Genomic DNA, 17,777 nt, shown 5'->3' with positions numbered 1-17,777 from the left:
GAGGCCTGAGCTGTGACAAGATGGGCAGTGATAAGGAAGGGCAGGCAGTGAGGTGAGAAGGTTGAGGGAAGTACAGCAGGCGATTAAACAAATAAATGGTGACAGAACACCTCTACAAACCAGGTATTGTGTGGGGAGATACAGGGAAGGAATGCTGAATACAATTAATTCTGCCATGATTCAGCACTCCCGAGGCCTCGGCCAGAACACTGGAAACAGTCCAGATGGAAGCAGGGAAAATAGGGGTGATGGAGAAGATCAGGGGGAAAAAACAAGCTTAGCCTAGGAAAGAACAAGACGGAGAGATTACAACAACTGATCAGCTGAATCAGTTTGCAGCTTAAGTTTTTTGCAGCTTAAGACAACTTCTGCGTGCCAAGCAATTATCTTCCTGACTTTCCAAAGTAATTAACCTTTGGATTGAGACTAAGCAGGAAACTAACGAAGTTCTTCCATCACCAAGAAGGAATCTGACAGTGACTTTGACAGGACCACAACTGTATCTGGAAGTATAAGAGAAAATTGGGCTCCAGGATGCTCTAATTGAGCAGAGTGCCTTTCAGCCCTGGTAATAATGCTTTGACAAGTGGTGCTGCTATAAACTTGAGACTTGGAAGGCAGGGAAGTTGTGTGTTCACCCACTTCTTATCCAAAAGCACTACAGCCATTGTAAAATTGAAGCCTTTTCCTTAAATTCCTTCTTGGAGACCAAACTTGACTTTTCCTCATCCCCCCAAAATTCTATTTTGCTCATAAATGTAATTTATTGCTATTGCATAAAGCTTATCTAACTGATAAAGATCTTGGTTTTCAGTGACAACATACAAATTAAATTGGAGGGAGGAACCACTACCAAGTGTTTAAAGGTGATTTTGCAATTCAAAGCATTTCATGTAAGGGTGCACAGAACAGTAACCGCTGTCTGTGGTCTGAGGTGTCCCTTATTGAGAGGTTCAGCCAGCGAACAGTAGTGAGAAACAGCAAGAAAACAAAAAAAGCTGTGTGTTTGTTGCTGGAGAAGTCAGAGCACCCCTCCCCTAGACACCCACCCCACCCCTTCATGGAGCATGGCATTGACCACACACACGCCAGGGCTTTCCCTACGTGTGTGAAACGCTTTCTGACGAGACAAAGAGTTCAGAGCCTACAGGGTGCCAAGGTGTGGCAGAAGCTGCAGGCCTCATGCTGGGTGAGTCTACACAGCGGGCAGGGTCTGACAGGCCTCGGCCTCCCCGAGCACCATTGCCTCAGGTGTTGAGGTCAGGGACCTTCTCTGGGAAAGGGTGGGAGCTTCTGGCTGCCTGTGGGGGGGCGGTGGTGGTGGCTGAAGAGACTGAGGGGACTGGTGGGATGGAGGAGACTGGGGGGACTGAGGGGCTGCGGGGGCTCAGGGGACAAGGGGCTGAGGGGAGTGAGGGGGCTGAGGGACTGGGGGGCTGCAGGGAGTGAGGGGGCTGAAGGGACTGAGAGGATGGAGGAGAATGGACTGAGGGCCTGTGGGGGCTCAGGGGATGAGGGGCTGAGGAGACTGAGGGTAGTGAGGGAGCAGAAAGGACTGAGGGGATGGAGGAGACTGAGGGGACTGAAGGGCTGCGGGTGCTCAGGGGATGAGGGGCTGAGGAGACAGAGGGGAGTGAGGGGGCAGAAGGGACCAAGGGGACGAAGAAGACTGAGGGGATGGAGGAGACTGAGGGGGCTGAGGGGAGTGAGGGAGCAGAAGGTACTGAGGGGATTGAGGGGACTAAGGGGATTGATGGGACTGAGGGGGCAGAGGTGGCTGAGGGGAGTGAGGGAGCTGAGAGGAGGGAGGGGATGGAGGAGATTGAGGGGGCTGAGGGAAGTGAGGGAGCTGAAGGGACTGGTGGGGCTGAAGGGACTTGAGGGGATGAGGGGACTGAAGAGGCTGAGGGTCTGAGGGGGCTCAGGGGAGTGAGGGAGCTGAAGGGACTGAAATATAAATATATAAAAAATATATATGAAATGTAAATATAAAATAAACACACAATTTTATATTTATTTATATTTATATTTATACTTATATTTATATTTGTATTTATATTTATAAAGCGCCTATCACCATATTGATAAACATTTTTTGGAATCACTCTGACAGCAGAGGTAAGGAGTCAGCCTGTTAGTACCTCAGCACTTCTGTTTCCAACCAATAATAAAAAAAAAATAATAAAAAAAGCCACAAGACTTTGCTGAGAGGAGTGAGTGGGCTGAGGGGAGTGAGGGAGCTGAAGGGACTGAGGGGACTGAGGGCATGGAGGAGACTGAGAGGACTGGGGGGGACTGAGGGGCTGCGGGGGCTCAGGGGATGAGGGGCCGAGGGGACTAAGGGAGCTGAGGGGACTCAGGCAAAGGGCAACGGCGTGCGCGGGGCGGGAGGGGCTCAGCTCCCCCCGTCCGTCGCTATAGCAACCACGAGCCGGCTGGCTCCCGGCGGCCCAATGGGGAGGCGGGAGGGGCGGGGGCGCCCCCTGGCGCCGGAAGGGGAGTGTCGGCGAGGCCGGAAGCGGGGTCCGCAGCGCCGCAGGGTGTGTGTGCGTGCGCCGAGCGGCCGCCGCGCTCCCACTCGCCTCGACCGCCGGGATCCAGGCCGCGGTGCCGCCGCCCCGACAGGTGAGGGTCCCGGGCACGACCGCCGGATCCGCCCGCTGCCCGGGCTCCCCCCTTTTGTTTTCCCTCATTGCTTGGGTTGGGCCGCTCCGGCCCCGCTGGCGCCCGCGGGGTGTGCGGGAGAGGCCTCCCCGGCCTGCCCCCCCGCCTCCCCTCTGGCCGGGCCTGCTCCTCCCCTCAGGCCGGGCCGGCGCAGCCCCGCGGCGGGGAGAAGCGTCGGAGGCCACGGGGGCTTCCTTGGGAGCGCTGCGGGAGGGTCCTAGCGCGGAGGGTGGGCGGCGGGTCCTGCCCTTTCCGAATAACGGTGTGACCCTCCCGCGGCTGCCGCTGCCAAACCCGGGCGGGCGGTGCCGTCTGCCCGCCCCCCCCCTCCCCAACGCCCGGCCCTGCCCCGCCCCGAGTGAGTCACTGGTCCCGGGGGGCGAGGCCGGCCATGCACACCTGTACCGAGCGGGCCGTGGCGGCCTGGGGCTCCCCTGCCCGGCCGGGGAGGAGGGATAGGGAGCCAGGGTCACAGACCTCATCTTGCCGCAGGCTCCGACGTTCGCGGCCACACATCAGGAGAGGGGTTGGGGTGTCCTTGCAGCTTCCGTAGACCAGGAGCTTTGGGCCCATTCAGCGGGAGAGGGGAGGTGCCGTTTCTGTGCTGGTTGGTACGAGCCTGCTCACATAGGAAAAGGCCATCACTGCAGTGTCGTGAACGCTTTAGAAGGAAACAAATAATTTTATTGTTACCTTCAAGTTTTGATCATTTGTGTCCGTTTGGGAATAGAGATGCATTTAGGGAGGACTCCAGATGGAAAGAAGGCTGCCTCAGGCCAGCTTCAGTCTACAAAAAGGCTGGGCAGTAACTCCAATGTAACAACCATAGTTTTATTTGAGGTATGGATGATCAGGTGTTAATTGGGATGATCATTTGTCAGTGGCATAGGGCCACTGTGTTAGCATATGGGAGCAAAAATGCCTCTAATGCCAAGATCACAAAATAAATCAGTTGCTTTCAGCTACGTTTCTTTCTGATACGTAAAATAACTTTTTTTGGTGGTAGGAAAACAAATTGCACATCCTGCAGCACCATCAAAGCTAAATTCCTACATAAAAATATCAAAGAGTGTGAGAACATTTGTGAGGTTTTGTAACTTCAGTGGCTCTAGGAACACGTTCTCTGCTGCAGGACACCTCAGCCAGAAATTTTAATACTTCTTTATGAAAAGAACAGCTTGCTTTTCTTTTAAAATATTAGTGACACATAAAATGGTCTAGAAAAGGAAACGAGTGAGAGTAATAGTGCCTTTTTCATTCTTTATATTAAAGGATTGTAAAAATATACCCTGTCTAATAATTTGTTTATTAAATTGGTACCAATGAAGTGATAGACTCGTTGCACAGATGGGCCTGGTGCAGTTTTCTCAACCTCATTATGTCAGTACCGCGTGTTCTGATCTCTGCTATTTTCATTTTGAGTCTTTTTTTATATTTTTTTTTCCCTGAGCAGGCTTTTGCCAGTATGCAGCTCTTTGTGCTGCATGTGGATAAACTCAGATGAGGAGTTAAGTAAATAGTGATTTGAATAATGAGGTCAAAAGCTAGCAGTCCAATCTGTTTAGTATCCCAATATATCCCAGTAAGACTGGGCGTTATAGTGGGGTGTTTTATATGGCCATGCTTTTTGCCCCACCCTGTAATATAAATACTCTGGGTTTATTATTAACAAAAGCCATTAACCTGTGATATGAACACATGAGTTTGGCATGAGCTTCATGCCGGGGGGAAGATTTTTTTTGGGATAACTCACTATTTCCACCTGGACTCGAGCCAAACCCAATTCTGCTAGCTGGAACAAAAAGGTGTTACTGTGTAAGTATGTTGTGCTTTGGAACTGTGCTTGTCTCCACCTGCAGCTGTCCTGTGTGAAGTGCAGTAGGAATGTAGCAGTGCAGTGCTTTCCCTATGACATCAAGAAGAACAAAGACTGCAGTGGCTAAATTTAAGTTCTCCATATAATATCAGTATCCCTAAATGCTACTGGAACTTGTCAAAGAAATGTCATCGTTGTCTGTGGAGACTGAAAACCACTGAATGTCACTTAAAAATTACATTGGTCAATTTTAGGAAGCAACAAGTAATGTTGGCAGAAGATGGCCAGAGCATGTTAAGTTGTGACATTATAGAATATTAATTTTATCTGAACATTTGCATGAAGGTTTGAGCTGAAGTCCAGAGGATAAGGTTAATTGATAACAAACAAGGCAAAAGTTACATGCTGCACAAGGTCAGCAGAAATATCACTATGGGAAATCACTATGAAGTAATTTTCCTTTTTCCCTCACTATGTTTGCAGTACATTTTACTGAATTAATTAATTTACCTAACCTCTTGACAGTTGTGGAAGATCTCACTGTTGGGATCTTACTATTTATGTTCATTTCTAGTCAGTTATTTAACAGTAGCCTTTGAGGGAGCCAAAACAGAGGAACACAACTGACTGAAGTCAAATGCCTTATACTGTGTAAAGCAAGAAAGGTGTCCTGCTCTCTGCTAAAAGAGAGCAGATTCCTTTCCTATCAAGGATCTCTACTGGGAGTGGTGACTACTTTACAGTGAATGCCATAAACATCACACAGATACTTGTGTCAGCATCTTTGTACCTGAATTGTGGAGAAGGATTTTCCATTTGTTTTAGAAATAGCATCTCCAAAGCTCTTACTCTGTGTAATTATAGAGCTGTAATTTGAAATACCACTTACCTCCTGTGAATGTTTAATGTTGGAACAAATTGCTTGTCCAGAAACCAAATAAGGTATGTTCACATATTGTTGGAAGATTGGACCACAAATTGTGTACCAATCTGCTGCTTTTCCTGATAAAATTTAAGTGGAATTACAGAGCTAGGGACTGAGAAGTGTGATTGCATCCCATTTCACCAAATCTGGCTGTATATTCATTTCTGACAGAGAAACATGCAGGTCTGTTAACCTGCATCTCTGGTGGACTCATTAGGGATCTGTATGTCAAACCAGTAACCACACTGCTTTCTCACCAGTTTTTTTTTATTATTATTTTATTTTATTTTACAAAATGGAAGTCTTTGTCTGATAGATTCTAATGCTTGCTATAAAGAGAAAAACAGTACACAAAAATCAATTACTTAATTAGCATCAGAAGAACAGGTCATCCAGAGCAACAGACTTCAGGCCAACGTAGGCTTATTAGTATTGTCTCATCAGTTCAATATGTTATATAAGCCAGATTTTTTCAGTGTCAGTTTTCATTTGATTTCTGCAAACTTTTAAACAGTTACTTCTGATCTGCTCTGGCTTTGTTCTAAGCAGCTCATTCGGATTGGAAACAATAAAAGCTATGAAGCAGATGTCGTAACTGCTGAGCAGTAAGATGTAGTTGTCCTTGAGCTCCTGCACTTTTCTGAAGAACATTATCTGTATGTTTTACTCCTCAGCTGTTACTGAGATGTAACCCTCCAGTTCTGTGTGTCCATCTCTCTGCTCTGGGAAGTTCTGTGAGCATACTGCCTTCAGGTGCTGCTCCCAGGATGGTCACACCATGCTCTTCTTACAGCATCTCCCACTGAAAGCAGCAAGACAGTTCCAGACTGATGTGTTTGGCTGGATCTGACCTCTGCCTTTGATGCTTTGTATATGATTCAGAGTCTCACCTATGCAGGTGTAAGGCTTTTCTGGGTCAGGAAGTAAGCAGTTGTAACTTCTAGTACCTGTATACATGCTGTTCTGCATTTGTAAGAGAGATTGAAAGAACTTTGGCTGTGTGGAAGATTAAAAAAAATAAAACAAGAACAATTATATTTTGAGTGGGGAATTTAGGCTGATTCAAATTTCTGGCAGCTGGTACTGCTGGCTACAACTGCTGGCTAGTGGTTGGCATTCCTTATTCTAACTTGTGTCCAGCCACTTCATTTTGGAGTGCTGCTAAGTTGTGGTTTGACAGATTCTTAAGAAAAGAGTCTTAAGAATTTGAAATGTATTCATGCATCTAATATGAGAATCTTCTGCTTAGAACAAGCAACTGTCAGGACTCCTCCATGGCTGTGGTCTGCACGTCCCTGCTCCTTTTTCCATCTTTCCTCTTTCCCCCTTGCCTACATGGCATGGCTTCATTAGTGCTAGAATAGATCATTCCTGTTGGCCTCCTGTTTGTCACCTCTGTGTTTTGCTCCTAGCTGCAGGTAATTGTTAGATGGCTTCTGTTTGTGGCCTAGGAATATTTTTAGCTGTAGGCTTTGCTTGTTTAAGACTGTGGCACACAGATCCATTGTTAGAGTGTGGCTTTCATCTCCTCTATGGGAGGCAGCAGTTAAAACTGATAGTTGCTTCTTTGCCTTTTCAAACATCACTCCTTTCCTTGTATCTTTTTTCCCTCTGGCAAACACTTCCCTCTTTTGGAGCTCAAGCCAGCATAGCTCTGCAAAGCTCTCTCCAGGCTTCTAACAAGGTAAGCAATGGAGAACCAAGTAAGGATTTTAAGTGTTCCTTTATGCAGCACCCTATGAACAAAGCAGTGATAGGCTTTCTGTTGATTGCAGAGATTTTGTTGTGGGCAATGATTTTTCTTAATGCATTTACATTCTGTTAAATCCATGTCATTGAATAGTACCTTGTGTTTCACAGCAAAGCTACTAACAGTACAAAGAGTAAAATGAATTAACTGAACAACTCAATCCCCTATATATAGAGTTTTTATGTCAAAACTAAGCCAGCAAAGTTCTGAGGAACTCTTTCTTCAGTAACAAGTTTGATTTGCATTTAAGATGTGCACAAATTAGTTACCTTACTGAAGAAAGATGCTTGAGGAGAAACAACATTCTAATGCTTTGTGCTGGTATTTTGCCTGTATAGCATGTGTGCTCTACATGTCTCTTATCCACTAGGTCTTTATGTCCTTGCTGTTCCCTCTGTGATTTTCTTCATGTGTCCTTATATGAACTCATTGACTTGCATCTAAAGATAAATATGTCAGTGAGCTTGATAAAACAAACGCTGCACCATTTCTAAACTAAACTCTGTCTTGTTTGTAAACGGAATTCTGCATGGATGACTTATCTGCAAATTAGGCTACTATTGGCAAAGTGCAGTTCAAAGATAAAACTGACCTTTCAACGGCAAAATGTAAACTCTCTGTTGGAGCTACTTGCCTCTGGACTTCAACAAGCAGACTTTTTCTACATAATACATTCCATCAGAAGGAGAAAAGATAAGATGGTTGCAATAGAAATTATTCCAGAAGCTGTGCAGGCTGTGAGGGTACTGAATGGCTCTAAAACTGTTTTTTTTTTTAAATGTCCTGTTATTTAAAGTTGGCCCTTGTAACTTAAAAAGCATTCCTCAGGTGTACTTTGTTCACATTCAGATTTTAGTGGGTGGGCAGGGAAAGGCCACATACAAATGACTTCTGCATTAAGCACTTGGTCTAAACTGAGTGCTGAGTGAAGGGAATGGTTCACAAAGCCTGATAGACTCAGCAGTGAAAAGTGGGGTGGGTTCTCTCAGTGGTAAATGGTCTGATGATTTCCTTACACTTGTTGTGCTTTGGTACCATGGGATGCCTCAGTGTTGGGAGAGAAAATGCACATCACAAATTCCACTTATCCCTTTCCATCCTCAGGAGCCATCCTTTTAACAAGCCTGCAGAAGGCAATGACAGTGTAGCACATCCCCATGGTAAAAGCCTCTTGGGAAAGACAGCCAAATTAATCATGCCTTGCAAGAAACTGTCACACTGCTGCCCACAGTCTCTTGTTGAGGGCTTTAATCCAAAGGCTGTGAATTACCTTTTTTAAAAGGAGCCAGAATCTACTAGTTTAAACACAAGAGTTTGAAATGGAGCTGAACTGCAACCCAGCTTTACTATCAAGTCTGCAAGAGGTCTCTCTCCAGCAGGCTGGTTTTAGCATTACGTAGCCTACAAGGATGGGTGTGTCAGGCTAGATGTGCAAAAGATCAAATGCAGGCAGGACTGTGACTTGCAAATGTATAGCAGGTAGGACACTTGGTTGCTGGGTTTACTTCAGGAGCTTTGATGTGAAGTAACGATGTTTCACTTGATATCTTGGGTGATTTTTTATTTTATTTTTTGAAAAGTATAGTATCTTCAGCTGGAAGGAATATTCCAAAATAATTCTGTAGTTAGGATTCTGTCCTTGGCAGTAGGAAACTCTGAGACTGCTCGTACACAGGATGGGAATTTGGGTCTGCATCTCATTGTCCTGGTTGAGGAGTTTGTGTAGGGGACTGGTTTCCCTGTATAATGGTGTGCTAGGTGGCACTTGGTTTAAAACAACCTGAGCAGTGTGTGTGAGACATTATCCAGAGCATTTCAAAGGAGAGAGAGTGAGGGAAAGTTCTATAGCAATCACTTTTAATTTTTGCTTCTTTCTAATGGGGCTGTAAAAGCTTGTCTGATGAGCAGAAACCTGTGAAAAACAATTGAGATCTTACTGTTCTTGTTATAAAAATATTGTTCTTCTAGAACTACTTCAGATTGTTAGGACTTAGCCTGAAAACCTCTCATCTGGACAGAGAGGGACCTGATTATACTTTAGGGAGCAGGAGAGGAACATGATTGCTCTGTACTGACAGGAGCAGTAGTTTTGTGTCTGTCTGAAAGTGAGCCTATGCACCTGCAGAAATTTTACAGATGAATTTGGGACATGTGGGAGTTTGAGGTCCACTTACTTTGAGAAAGGCAAAGAAACTTGTTTAATTTCTCCTGTGAGACTGTCTCTAGGTAGCTGAGTATAGGGTTGGTAGCTCAACAGCCAAGCTAACTACATGTTAATTTTATCATGTAGATAAAACCCTGTAGAAGTGAGCAATACTCAAGCTACCTCATTGATGTTCCTTACTTCATTTTTCATTACTTAAGCTCTTCAGGGGCCTTGTGGTCATGTGATGTGATTTTGTTGCCTTCAGTTGCTAAACTGCATTAGCAAAAAGGGTAAAAAAGTTGTTTCCATATAAGCAGTTAGTTTTGCAGTGAGCCATCATGTGGGCCTTGTCCCATTCAGTTTCTGTGAACATCAGTGTCAGTTGAAAGGTCTTGAAAATCTGAGACTGCAGCCACTCTAGCTGTGTCCATTATAAGTACATTGATATATATATATTAAAAAAACCAAAAAAACCAAAAAAACGATTTTGACAGAACAGTATAAATGTACTTCCCAAAGCTGTCAACAACTACAGCTTGATGGACTGGGTACAGTTTGTTTAATCCCACAGAAACATCTCCTGCAGTGGTCAAAAAATCTTCATTGTCAGGAGGAGCTGTCCAGTGCTCCGATGCTCTTGAGTAATTGTTGTTTTCTGATGGTAGGGGGGAAACAAAACAAAAATGCCTAAATAAACAACCAAAAACTGTGGGCTTGGGGTTAGAAGATGCATTGTCTTCCAGGCTGGGTTGTGGGAAGGGGAGAGACTTACCTAAGGAGCATATTTGTGATGGGCTTAATGCCAATATGAATTTTGCTGCATTTTTGAAGAATAATCGTTACATATCTTCAGGACTGTGATTATTCATATACAAGGGAAATAACACATATTTGGCAAAAAAAGTCAATTTTTAAAAAATAAACCCTTCACGTTTCTTTCTTAAAGTTGTTAAATTTCCCACTTCCTAGTGACTGTGTGTTCTGCTTCACCCTTCAGAATGAACTTGTGCCGTGCAGACAGTCAAGAGACGTTTTTCTCTGTTTTTGTTCCTTACTAATTACAGGAGAGCCATGGATAAAAGTGAGTTGGTACAGAAAGCCAAACTGGCTGAACAGGCTGAACGTTATGATGACATGGCTGCTGCTATGAAGGCGGTCACTGAGCAAGGACATGAACTGTCCAATGAAGAAAGGAACCTCCTCTCAGTTGCCTACAAGAACGTGGTGGGTGCCCGTCGCTCTTCCTGGCGTGTCATTTCCAGCATTGAACAGAAAACAGAGAGGAATGAGAAGAAACAGCAGATGGGAAAAGAGTATCGTGAGAAAATCGAGGCTGAATTGCAAGATATCTGCAATGATGTTCTGGTAATTATCCAGCAGCAAAAATAACAGAAGATAGTGCTGCAGCATTCTTCAGGGAGGCTTAAGGAATTTTAGTAGGGCTGGAGACACTTCAGCACTTCAGTAGGGGAGTAATTCCACATAGCCGCATGCTTGGGTCCAATTCTTAAGTCATCTAGTTGGTTTCTTTGGGAATTTGTTATGAAATGGCCTTTTTTTTTTTTTTAATAGAAAAAAGCAAACCAGGCCATGTTGAAAATCCATAGCTGCTGGCTAGGGGTCACCAGGAAACAGTTGGCTTGACTTGTGCTAATGTGATCTCCTGCTGTTTGTGAGCTTGGTTGGGGACATAAGTTTATATCAGCGTATTTCAAGGAAAATCTTTGCAGTCCTAAAGCTGATAGTCAGTAGGTTCTGCTTGAGTGAACTGGGGACAGCCTCAGCACAGAAATTTTTGTGCTTTGCTTCAGGTGTTATTTTGATGACTCGGAGGGGAAATAAAATTAATGTTTCTTTTCTCAGGAACTCCTGGATAAGTACCTTATTGTCAACGCCACGCAGCCAGAAAGCAAGGTCTTCTATTTGAAAATGAAAGGTGATTACTACAGATACCTCTCAGAGGTGGCATCTGGGGACAATAAGCAAAGTAAGTAGAGATTAAATCTCTCATGCTGCTGGGGACTGAGCAGAATAAAGCATAAAAAAATAACTGTGTTCTTTTCCCCTAACAGGAAGATTTATTTCTTTTTGCTTCTGCTTTGTAATATTGAAGAGAGGTGCAAGTCACTTTTAGGGAAAGATTTCACTGAAATTATTAGAAGTGATTGACAGATGTTCATCAAATCAATTAAACTCTGCTTGCAGCCCTTGACCTCTGACTGATATTTGGCAGTGTAAAATATTTTCCTGGAGAATGTATGTTTTTTCTTGTGGAAAATGCTTTGTTCCTATCATCTCCTTTTTAAAATAATAACTTAGCTCACAAGTCTTCACTGATGCCAAGCTTTCTGGGTGCAATCTAGGATACTGGGTTACCAGGTCTTAAGCCAGTTAATCCTGACTGTTAAGGCAATGATGCACAGTGCCTGAATTCCTGATGTGTGTCTGATTTAGTTTCACACTTAGTTTCAGTCCATTCTGGAGCTGTTGTCTTTCCTCTGAAACCCCAAACTGAAATATAAAGTTCATGACCTCCATGCCAAATGTTTCCTTCAGTTTGAATAGGTAGTGTAAATAATTCCTCTTCCCCATACGGTTTTCTCTGGATTTATTATTGAATACTAATACTTCTTTAGCTAAGTTGGAAGCAAATGCTTAATCACAGTACTTTTTTTGACTTAGGTAGAGCTTAAATGCATACAAACTGGAATTTATTTTGAATAAATTTCATTTTCAGACTCTTTAAAATGTTGAATTTAATTTCCAGAGCTCAGAGCTTTATCTGAGCAAATATTTCTGCCTTAATAGTTTCATCTAAAAACACTGGAATACGTGTTTGTGCATATGTAATTGTATAAATTTCTGGTGGCACAATAGTCTAGACCAAGGTATAATAACTTCCCCCATGAGGTATGGTGATGTACTGTGCATTAATATGACTGTAATTACTTCTTGCAGCAACGGTAGCAAACTCTCAGCAAGCTTACCAGGAGGCATTTGAAATTAGCAAGAAAGAGATGCAGCCAACACACCCCATTCGACTTGGTTTGGCTCTAAATTTCTCTGTCTTCTACTATGAGATACTAAATTCTCCTGAAAAAGCCTGTAATCTGGCAAAGACGGTAAGCAGACTCTTCATATTACCCATTTTTGTGGAGGCTAAGGAGGTTATTACATGGTTGCAATAGCACTTTTTAGATTACTGATTTATAGTATTAAATTCCTTTAAAACACTGTTATCTTCAACGTATTGTCATCATAGCATATTTTCAGGTAAGTCAGCTGGTAATTTTTGTCTTAGCTTTCTCCTTAAAATATGGTTAGAGCCTTCTAAATGGAGCTTCTGGCATCTGAGAGTTACCTGGTGGTAACATGAATAATATGGCACTAGGTGAATGGCATTTGTGTTCTTATTATGTGCTTTAATAATGCTTTGTAACAAGTCATGTTTTGCTGTGTAAAACTGCTGTTCCTGTTGGGTTTTTTTCAGTTAATGTGATTACATCTGTTTGAAACCTGAATAAAGAAATAGCACTTACTCATGGCTCTCAGCTCTGAGACTTTCAGCATAAGCTTTCATGTACAACGGATCTACTGGAAGTCTGGCCTTAGTAATATTGAGTGAAACATCCCAGATTTCCTATGCTGTTTTGAAAAGAAACCCAAAACCTCCCACCCCCTTGTCAAAAAAAGCCCTTACCTTGCATCCATTGTCTTCTCTGCAATACATTGGTGTAGTGGCACCTTGTGTCTTTCAGTGCCTATGTAGACCAGTGAGGACATCATCTTTAATGCAAGTGTTGCTTTCTAGTGTTGTTACACCTGACCTCAAGCTGTGTGAATCATTCTCCAGTAGGACAGCGTGTTTGCCTCTTCAGGACTTGGTATTGGCTTGGTACTAAAGTTGTTCTGGGCTTTTATCTGGACACCCTTGAAAACTTCTGTTTTCTTACTGGTTGTCTATAAAGACTTGGTGCTCACTTTGGTCTACATTTCTTCACTTGGTGGAAAAGAAAATCACTGGAAGCTTTTGTTACAGAATTTGAGTAGTAATGCAGCTAATTTGTAAGGTCTGTGTAAGCAGAAGTGAATTTGGGGAGAAAGAGTTGTGAAAGTGCTGTCTTGAATGTTTTCAGGCATTTGATGAAGCGATAGCAGAGCTGGACACGCTGAATGAAGAGTCTTACAAAGACAGCACTCTCATCATGCAGCTGCTTAGGGACAACCTCACTGTAAGTATCAGGGGGCTGCTCTGCGTGCTGCCACTTTTGGCTGCTGAGTGGGCCTCAACATCTGAAGATCTAAGTAGATCTGTGTCATTTGAAGCCTTTTCTGAGGCATTAACTGCATGCCTTAACTGCCCTGCTTTTTGTAACCAGACCAGTTAGATTTGCTTGTTTAAAGCAAAAATCACTTATTAATTGTTGGAACAAAGTAAGCTTTTTTTGTAACAGAAAGGCCAGTTTGTGTCTTGTCAACATCCAGCTTGTCTTTGTGTTGAGCTTGCAAACTTCTGATGGCTTTTGACTTGTAATCCTCTGCCTGTTTCTTGCTCATTAATCCTTACTGTTTCGTTCTGTGTTGTTCTAAGCTGAGAAAATTGCGTGGTACTTCTAACTGTGCTGTGCCTTTCCTGCACAATTTTCTTTTACTGGATGCTTTCAGTATAAACATGTGCTTGCATTTTCTTACAGCTATGGACGTCGGAAAACCAGGGAGACGAAGGGGATGCTGGGGAGGGAGAGAACTAACGGCTGTCACGCTTCACTCTGTGTTCAATGTCACCCTGTATCCTACACATATATCCCTTTGTGCGACAAGCAAAAAGAATAGTACATTGACTTTCACAACCTCAACGTAGCAAAAACTGTCTGTGGGGTGAAAAAAAAACAAAAACAGTTGGTTGATGTTTTGTGTCCTTAAAGCGGAGGTCGGTTACTCTAATGGCATTCCCAACTTTCCTATTCTGAACATTTACAGTTATGATTACCGTGTTTATATTTTTAACTGAACACTGTGATTATGGGTTTTGTGATTGCAATTGACTTTACAAAACTCTTACTGGTAGAAAAGTAGACATCAGTTGTGTAACTCTGGCAAGCTTAATTTGGCACCAAAATAGTCGAAGTACAATTCTGTTGTAAAGTTGTACAGAAAGTTATAGAGATTCTATTGTGACACTGGGGCATGGAAGGAAAACAATCTGATGTATGGCATTCCAGTTTGTAACACTGCTATGAGTTAGTTTAACAGGCACACTCTGTAGACATTTGTAACCAAGTCTGAGGCACCGCTTTCAGTCAAAAGCTCACTTTGTCAGTCCTGTCTTTCTGGGCATGGGGTTTGTTTTGGGGAGGAGGCTAATGGGGGAGTTAGCAGCTTGAATTCCAAACTCTTTACACTGGCAGATAACTGGGATTTGACTTCTAAAAGTGCTTTCATGCTCATAGGACGTGCATGACTAAGCCCCTTCCCACAGCAATAACATACCTGACTATACCTTAGGTAGTAGTAGTGAGAATTCTTTGTTCACTACCATGGACTTGCAATAGGAGAAGATTCAATTTTTTGAATGGCCTTATTAGTTTGGATGATACCATGAAGTGATCTGCCACTTTTGCATTACTTTACTCTTGGGTGAATCAAAATCTCCATGGTATTCCCATTTTGGATTTATCCTGAAAGCTTCTTTAAGTAATCCACTGAGCCATCTTTAAGTACAGTTTATAGAAATTTTTCTCCCTTTGGACTCTGTTCATCCCTGACCCTCTCGACTGTTTAAACTCCATTAAAGCAGTTCTGGACTCCCACATACACATCATCCTTTCTTTAATTTTGTGTGATGTCAGGATGGTGGGTGAAACCTGAGTCTGCTCTAGGACAGGTTTCTTTCTTGGATGTTTGAGAGCTGCCAGTACTGCTGCAGTCTTCAGCTCTCATCTGCCATTTTTTTTTGATAGCACCAGGAACTGGCTCAAATATTCAGGATTCCCCATTTATTGTACTGGAATGCAGACCAACTCATTTGTAACGCTTGTAATATTTGAGCTCCAAACGTCCTCACCTGGTTATGTTTCAGACATGTCCCATTAAAAAAAAAAAATTACTAAGAGTTGCGTGAATAATACAGTGGAAAAGATTAGGAATAGTCACCTGTCAGTCCCGCGGAATCATCCCCCTACCTTCACATTCCACTTAGCTATAGGATCCATCTGTTTGTCTGTCCATCTGTCTGCTGAAGAGAATTTCATGCACTGATTTTAAAACTCCCCTCTACTAGCTGAACAAATTGTGCAGTTAATACTTGGCGCTTGATAAATGCAGTAGTGAATGTGGAACCGAGCCTGTCTGTATATCTGGTAGCTCTTTTCGCTTTGTTTTTACTGACCAGTATTCTGCCTAAAGTTTGCTTCTGTGACGGTTATATTGCCTAGCACACACGTGGTTGTGAGAATAGTATAGCAAAAAGAAATACCTGGTTATTGATGTACTAGATTTGTGTATGTCTTTTAAACAGTTCTAGTTTCACCTTACACAAAATAATCAGGAAAGTGTAAAAGAATTCAAAAGTGAATAATAAAAAAAAATTTTATCAGTTGGTTGCGTCTGTTATCTTTGCTGTGCTAGTGGCAAGGAAAACTTGTGGTAGTAAAATCACCACTTCTATTAAATGCTCGGATCTTGGTTTGTGTGAGAAGATTGATGGCTTCCTAGTAATTACTCATTCCTTTGTAGAGACTTTCACACACACCCTCCCAGTTTTATAGTAGAGAACACTGGTTCTCTTCATTTTTGTTGAGGTCATACTTTAAATATATTGTCATTGCAGAACTTGAAGAAATGCAACTATAAATATTTAACTCCTGATGAATCATTGTATCATTGAACACACCTTACATGAGAAAAGTCTGTTGGTTACATTTAAAGCTTTTTTCCTTAGGGAATCTTTTAAATGCCCACTTGTGAACACAGGGTTAGCTCTAACTCCACTCTTCTCAACTGCTGCTGTTCCAGAGCCCTACTGGGAGTGCAGGTGGAGATCTCTTCTGCAAACAGTATTTGAAGGGATGGAGAGGGGTCAGTCAGGGCTGAAGTAAATGCCCTTCCTGCTCTCAGAGCCTCTCTCCCTCCTGCCATGAGATGATACAGAACTGTGCCCTGTGGATAATGTCACCCAGCTTCTGAGTGAGCTGCAAAGGTGTCTGGCCAAAATCTAACAAGCTGCTGATCATCACTGGTTTGTCTTGTGCCATGGCTTTACATGGTGATCCCTCTGTATTTGCACTTAGTGCTACTTGGTCATTTCTTCAGCCTTTAGAGTCATAGCTGTGCACTCCTGAATGGTTTTATAGTGTGTGCCAACTCTCAGCCTGACTCATGCTGAGAACATGTCAGCTCCAAGAAGAAAACTCAAGTCCTGCTAAATGCTCCTGTTCATAGGGCACTTGTCCCATCTCAGTACTTTCAGATAAAAACTCCCATCCTTACTGTTTTCTTTTGGGGAAAGTAAGGAGTCTAGAAGACTTGTTTGCAGCAGTCATAGTTTCAGGGACTTCTATGAGTTTTGAAGTAATTCTGTCTTCTTGGGAAAGGGCACTCCCGCTGGCCCAGCCACAACAAGAGCCTGGGTGTAGACTACCTGCCTGAACTGATCTAATTGTTTCTGCTGTGGCTTTGTTCCTGGCACTGATGCTCATCTGACCTCTGTGTGAGACAGTTCAGTGTGGGAAACTGCTAGAAGGCTTTTGGGAATGTAAGGTTTCACCCTATCCCATGCTGCAGCTGACCCTTCCGAGTAGGGAAGGGGTGGGATGGAGCTGAGCCACCTCGCTTGGGTTAGTTCTGTTTTAAAGTGTGGTGCTGTGTGGTGTCTGGAGCAGGATGGTGTCTCCTGGGCTCCATGGGAGCAGAGGAATCGCCCTCTGCAGGAAACGCAGCAAACCTGTTCAGTGGAAGTCGACATGAAACACTTGTCCTGCTGCATTAGCTTCCCCGCTTAAAACCATGGAAGCAGAGGGAGGGGGTCTGGTGTGAGGAAGGGGTCTGGGTGATGCATGGAGATGCTGGTGGCCCAGGTCCAGCACACCCCCAAACACTGTGGTGCTGGGGAAGCTGCTGTGGCACTGCCCTGCCTGCTTCCTCCTGGTGCTTTTCATCCAGCGTTTCAGCTGCACAGTCAGGTGTTTGATGGAAAATCCTCAGTCCTCGTCAGGGCTGACGTCCAGCACAGCCCGGGGGGGGATCTCTGTGGATGAAGGTGACCTTACAACACCCACATGTCATCCAGACCAGATGTGACGGCAGGATCTTTATCCCGTGGCTCTCAGACGGGCGTGGAGGGAATTCGCTGTGGAGTTTGGCAGCGCCCAAGTACTTGATGATGATGATGGGGGATTCAGACCCAGCTGCGTGCACTTTACCGGCTCCTGCCCGCTTTTCCTAACGCCAGGGAATTACCCGCCAGAACTTGCAGGTG

General features: G+C 43.8%; 1 protein-coding gene across 2 annotated transcripts; it reads left to right on the top strand.

The window, feature by feature from the left end:
* The first annotated feature begins 2,501 nt into the window (after nt 1–2,501).
* On the top strand, nt 2,502–15,896 carry YWHAB (tyrosine 3-monooxygenase/tryptophan 5-monooxygenase activation protein beta). Of its 2 annotated transcripts, XM_071760335.1 has the most exons (7): nt 2,516–2,625; nt 6,080–7,089; nt 10,366–10,666; nt 11,165–11,288; nt 12,260–12,423; nt 13,438–13,533; nt 13,996–15,896. In XM_071760335.1, the coding sequence occupies exons 3-7, from the start codon at nt 10,373–10,375 to the stop codon at nt 14,050–14,052; spliced, it is 735 nt and encodes a 244-aa protein (XP_071616436.1). In that variant the 5' UTR covers nt 2,516–2,625; nt 6,080–7,089; nt 10,366–10,372; the 3' UTR covers nt 14,053–15,896. The 2 variants fall into 2 exon arrangements, with proteins under 2 accessions (XP_071616434.1, XP_071616436.1); XM_071760333.1 differs by lacking the exon at nt 6,080–7,089 and having other exon boundaries at nt 2,502–2,625.
* The last annotated feature ends 1,881 nt before the right edge of the window (nt 15,897–17,777 follow it).

Source organism: Heliangelus exortis, chromosome 16 (assembly GCF_036169615.1).
Source record: "Heliangelus exortis chromosome 16, bHelExo1.hap1, whole genome shotgun sequence".
Lineage (NCBI taxonomy): Eukaryota > Metazoa > Chordata > Aves > Apodiformes > Trochilidae > Heliangelus > Heliangelus exortis.
The sequence above is the reverse complement of the archived record's forward strand: the minus strand, read 5'-3'. Positions and strand labels throughout refer to the sequence as shown.

Coding starts and splice junctions, on each gene's coding strand:
- YWHAB (XM_071760333.1), top strand. CDS start 10,373: ATGGATAAAAGTGAGTTGGTACAGAAAGCCAAACTGGCTGAACAGGCT. Junction 12,424..13,437: donor CCTGTAATCTGGCAAAGACG/GTAAGCAGACTC, acceptor GAATGTTTTCAG/GCATTTGATGAAGCGATAGC. Junction 13,534..13,995: donor TGCTTAGGGACAACCTCACT/GTAAGTATCAGG, acceptor ATTTTCTTACAG/CTATGGACGTCGGAAAACCA.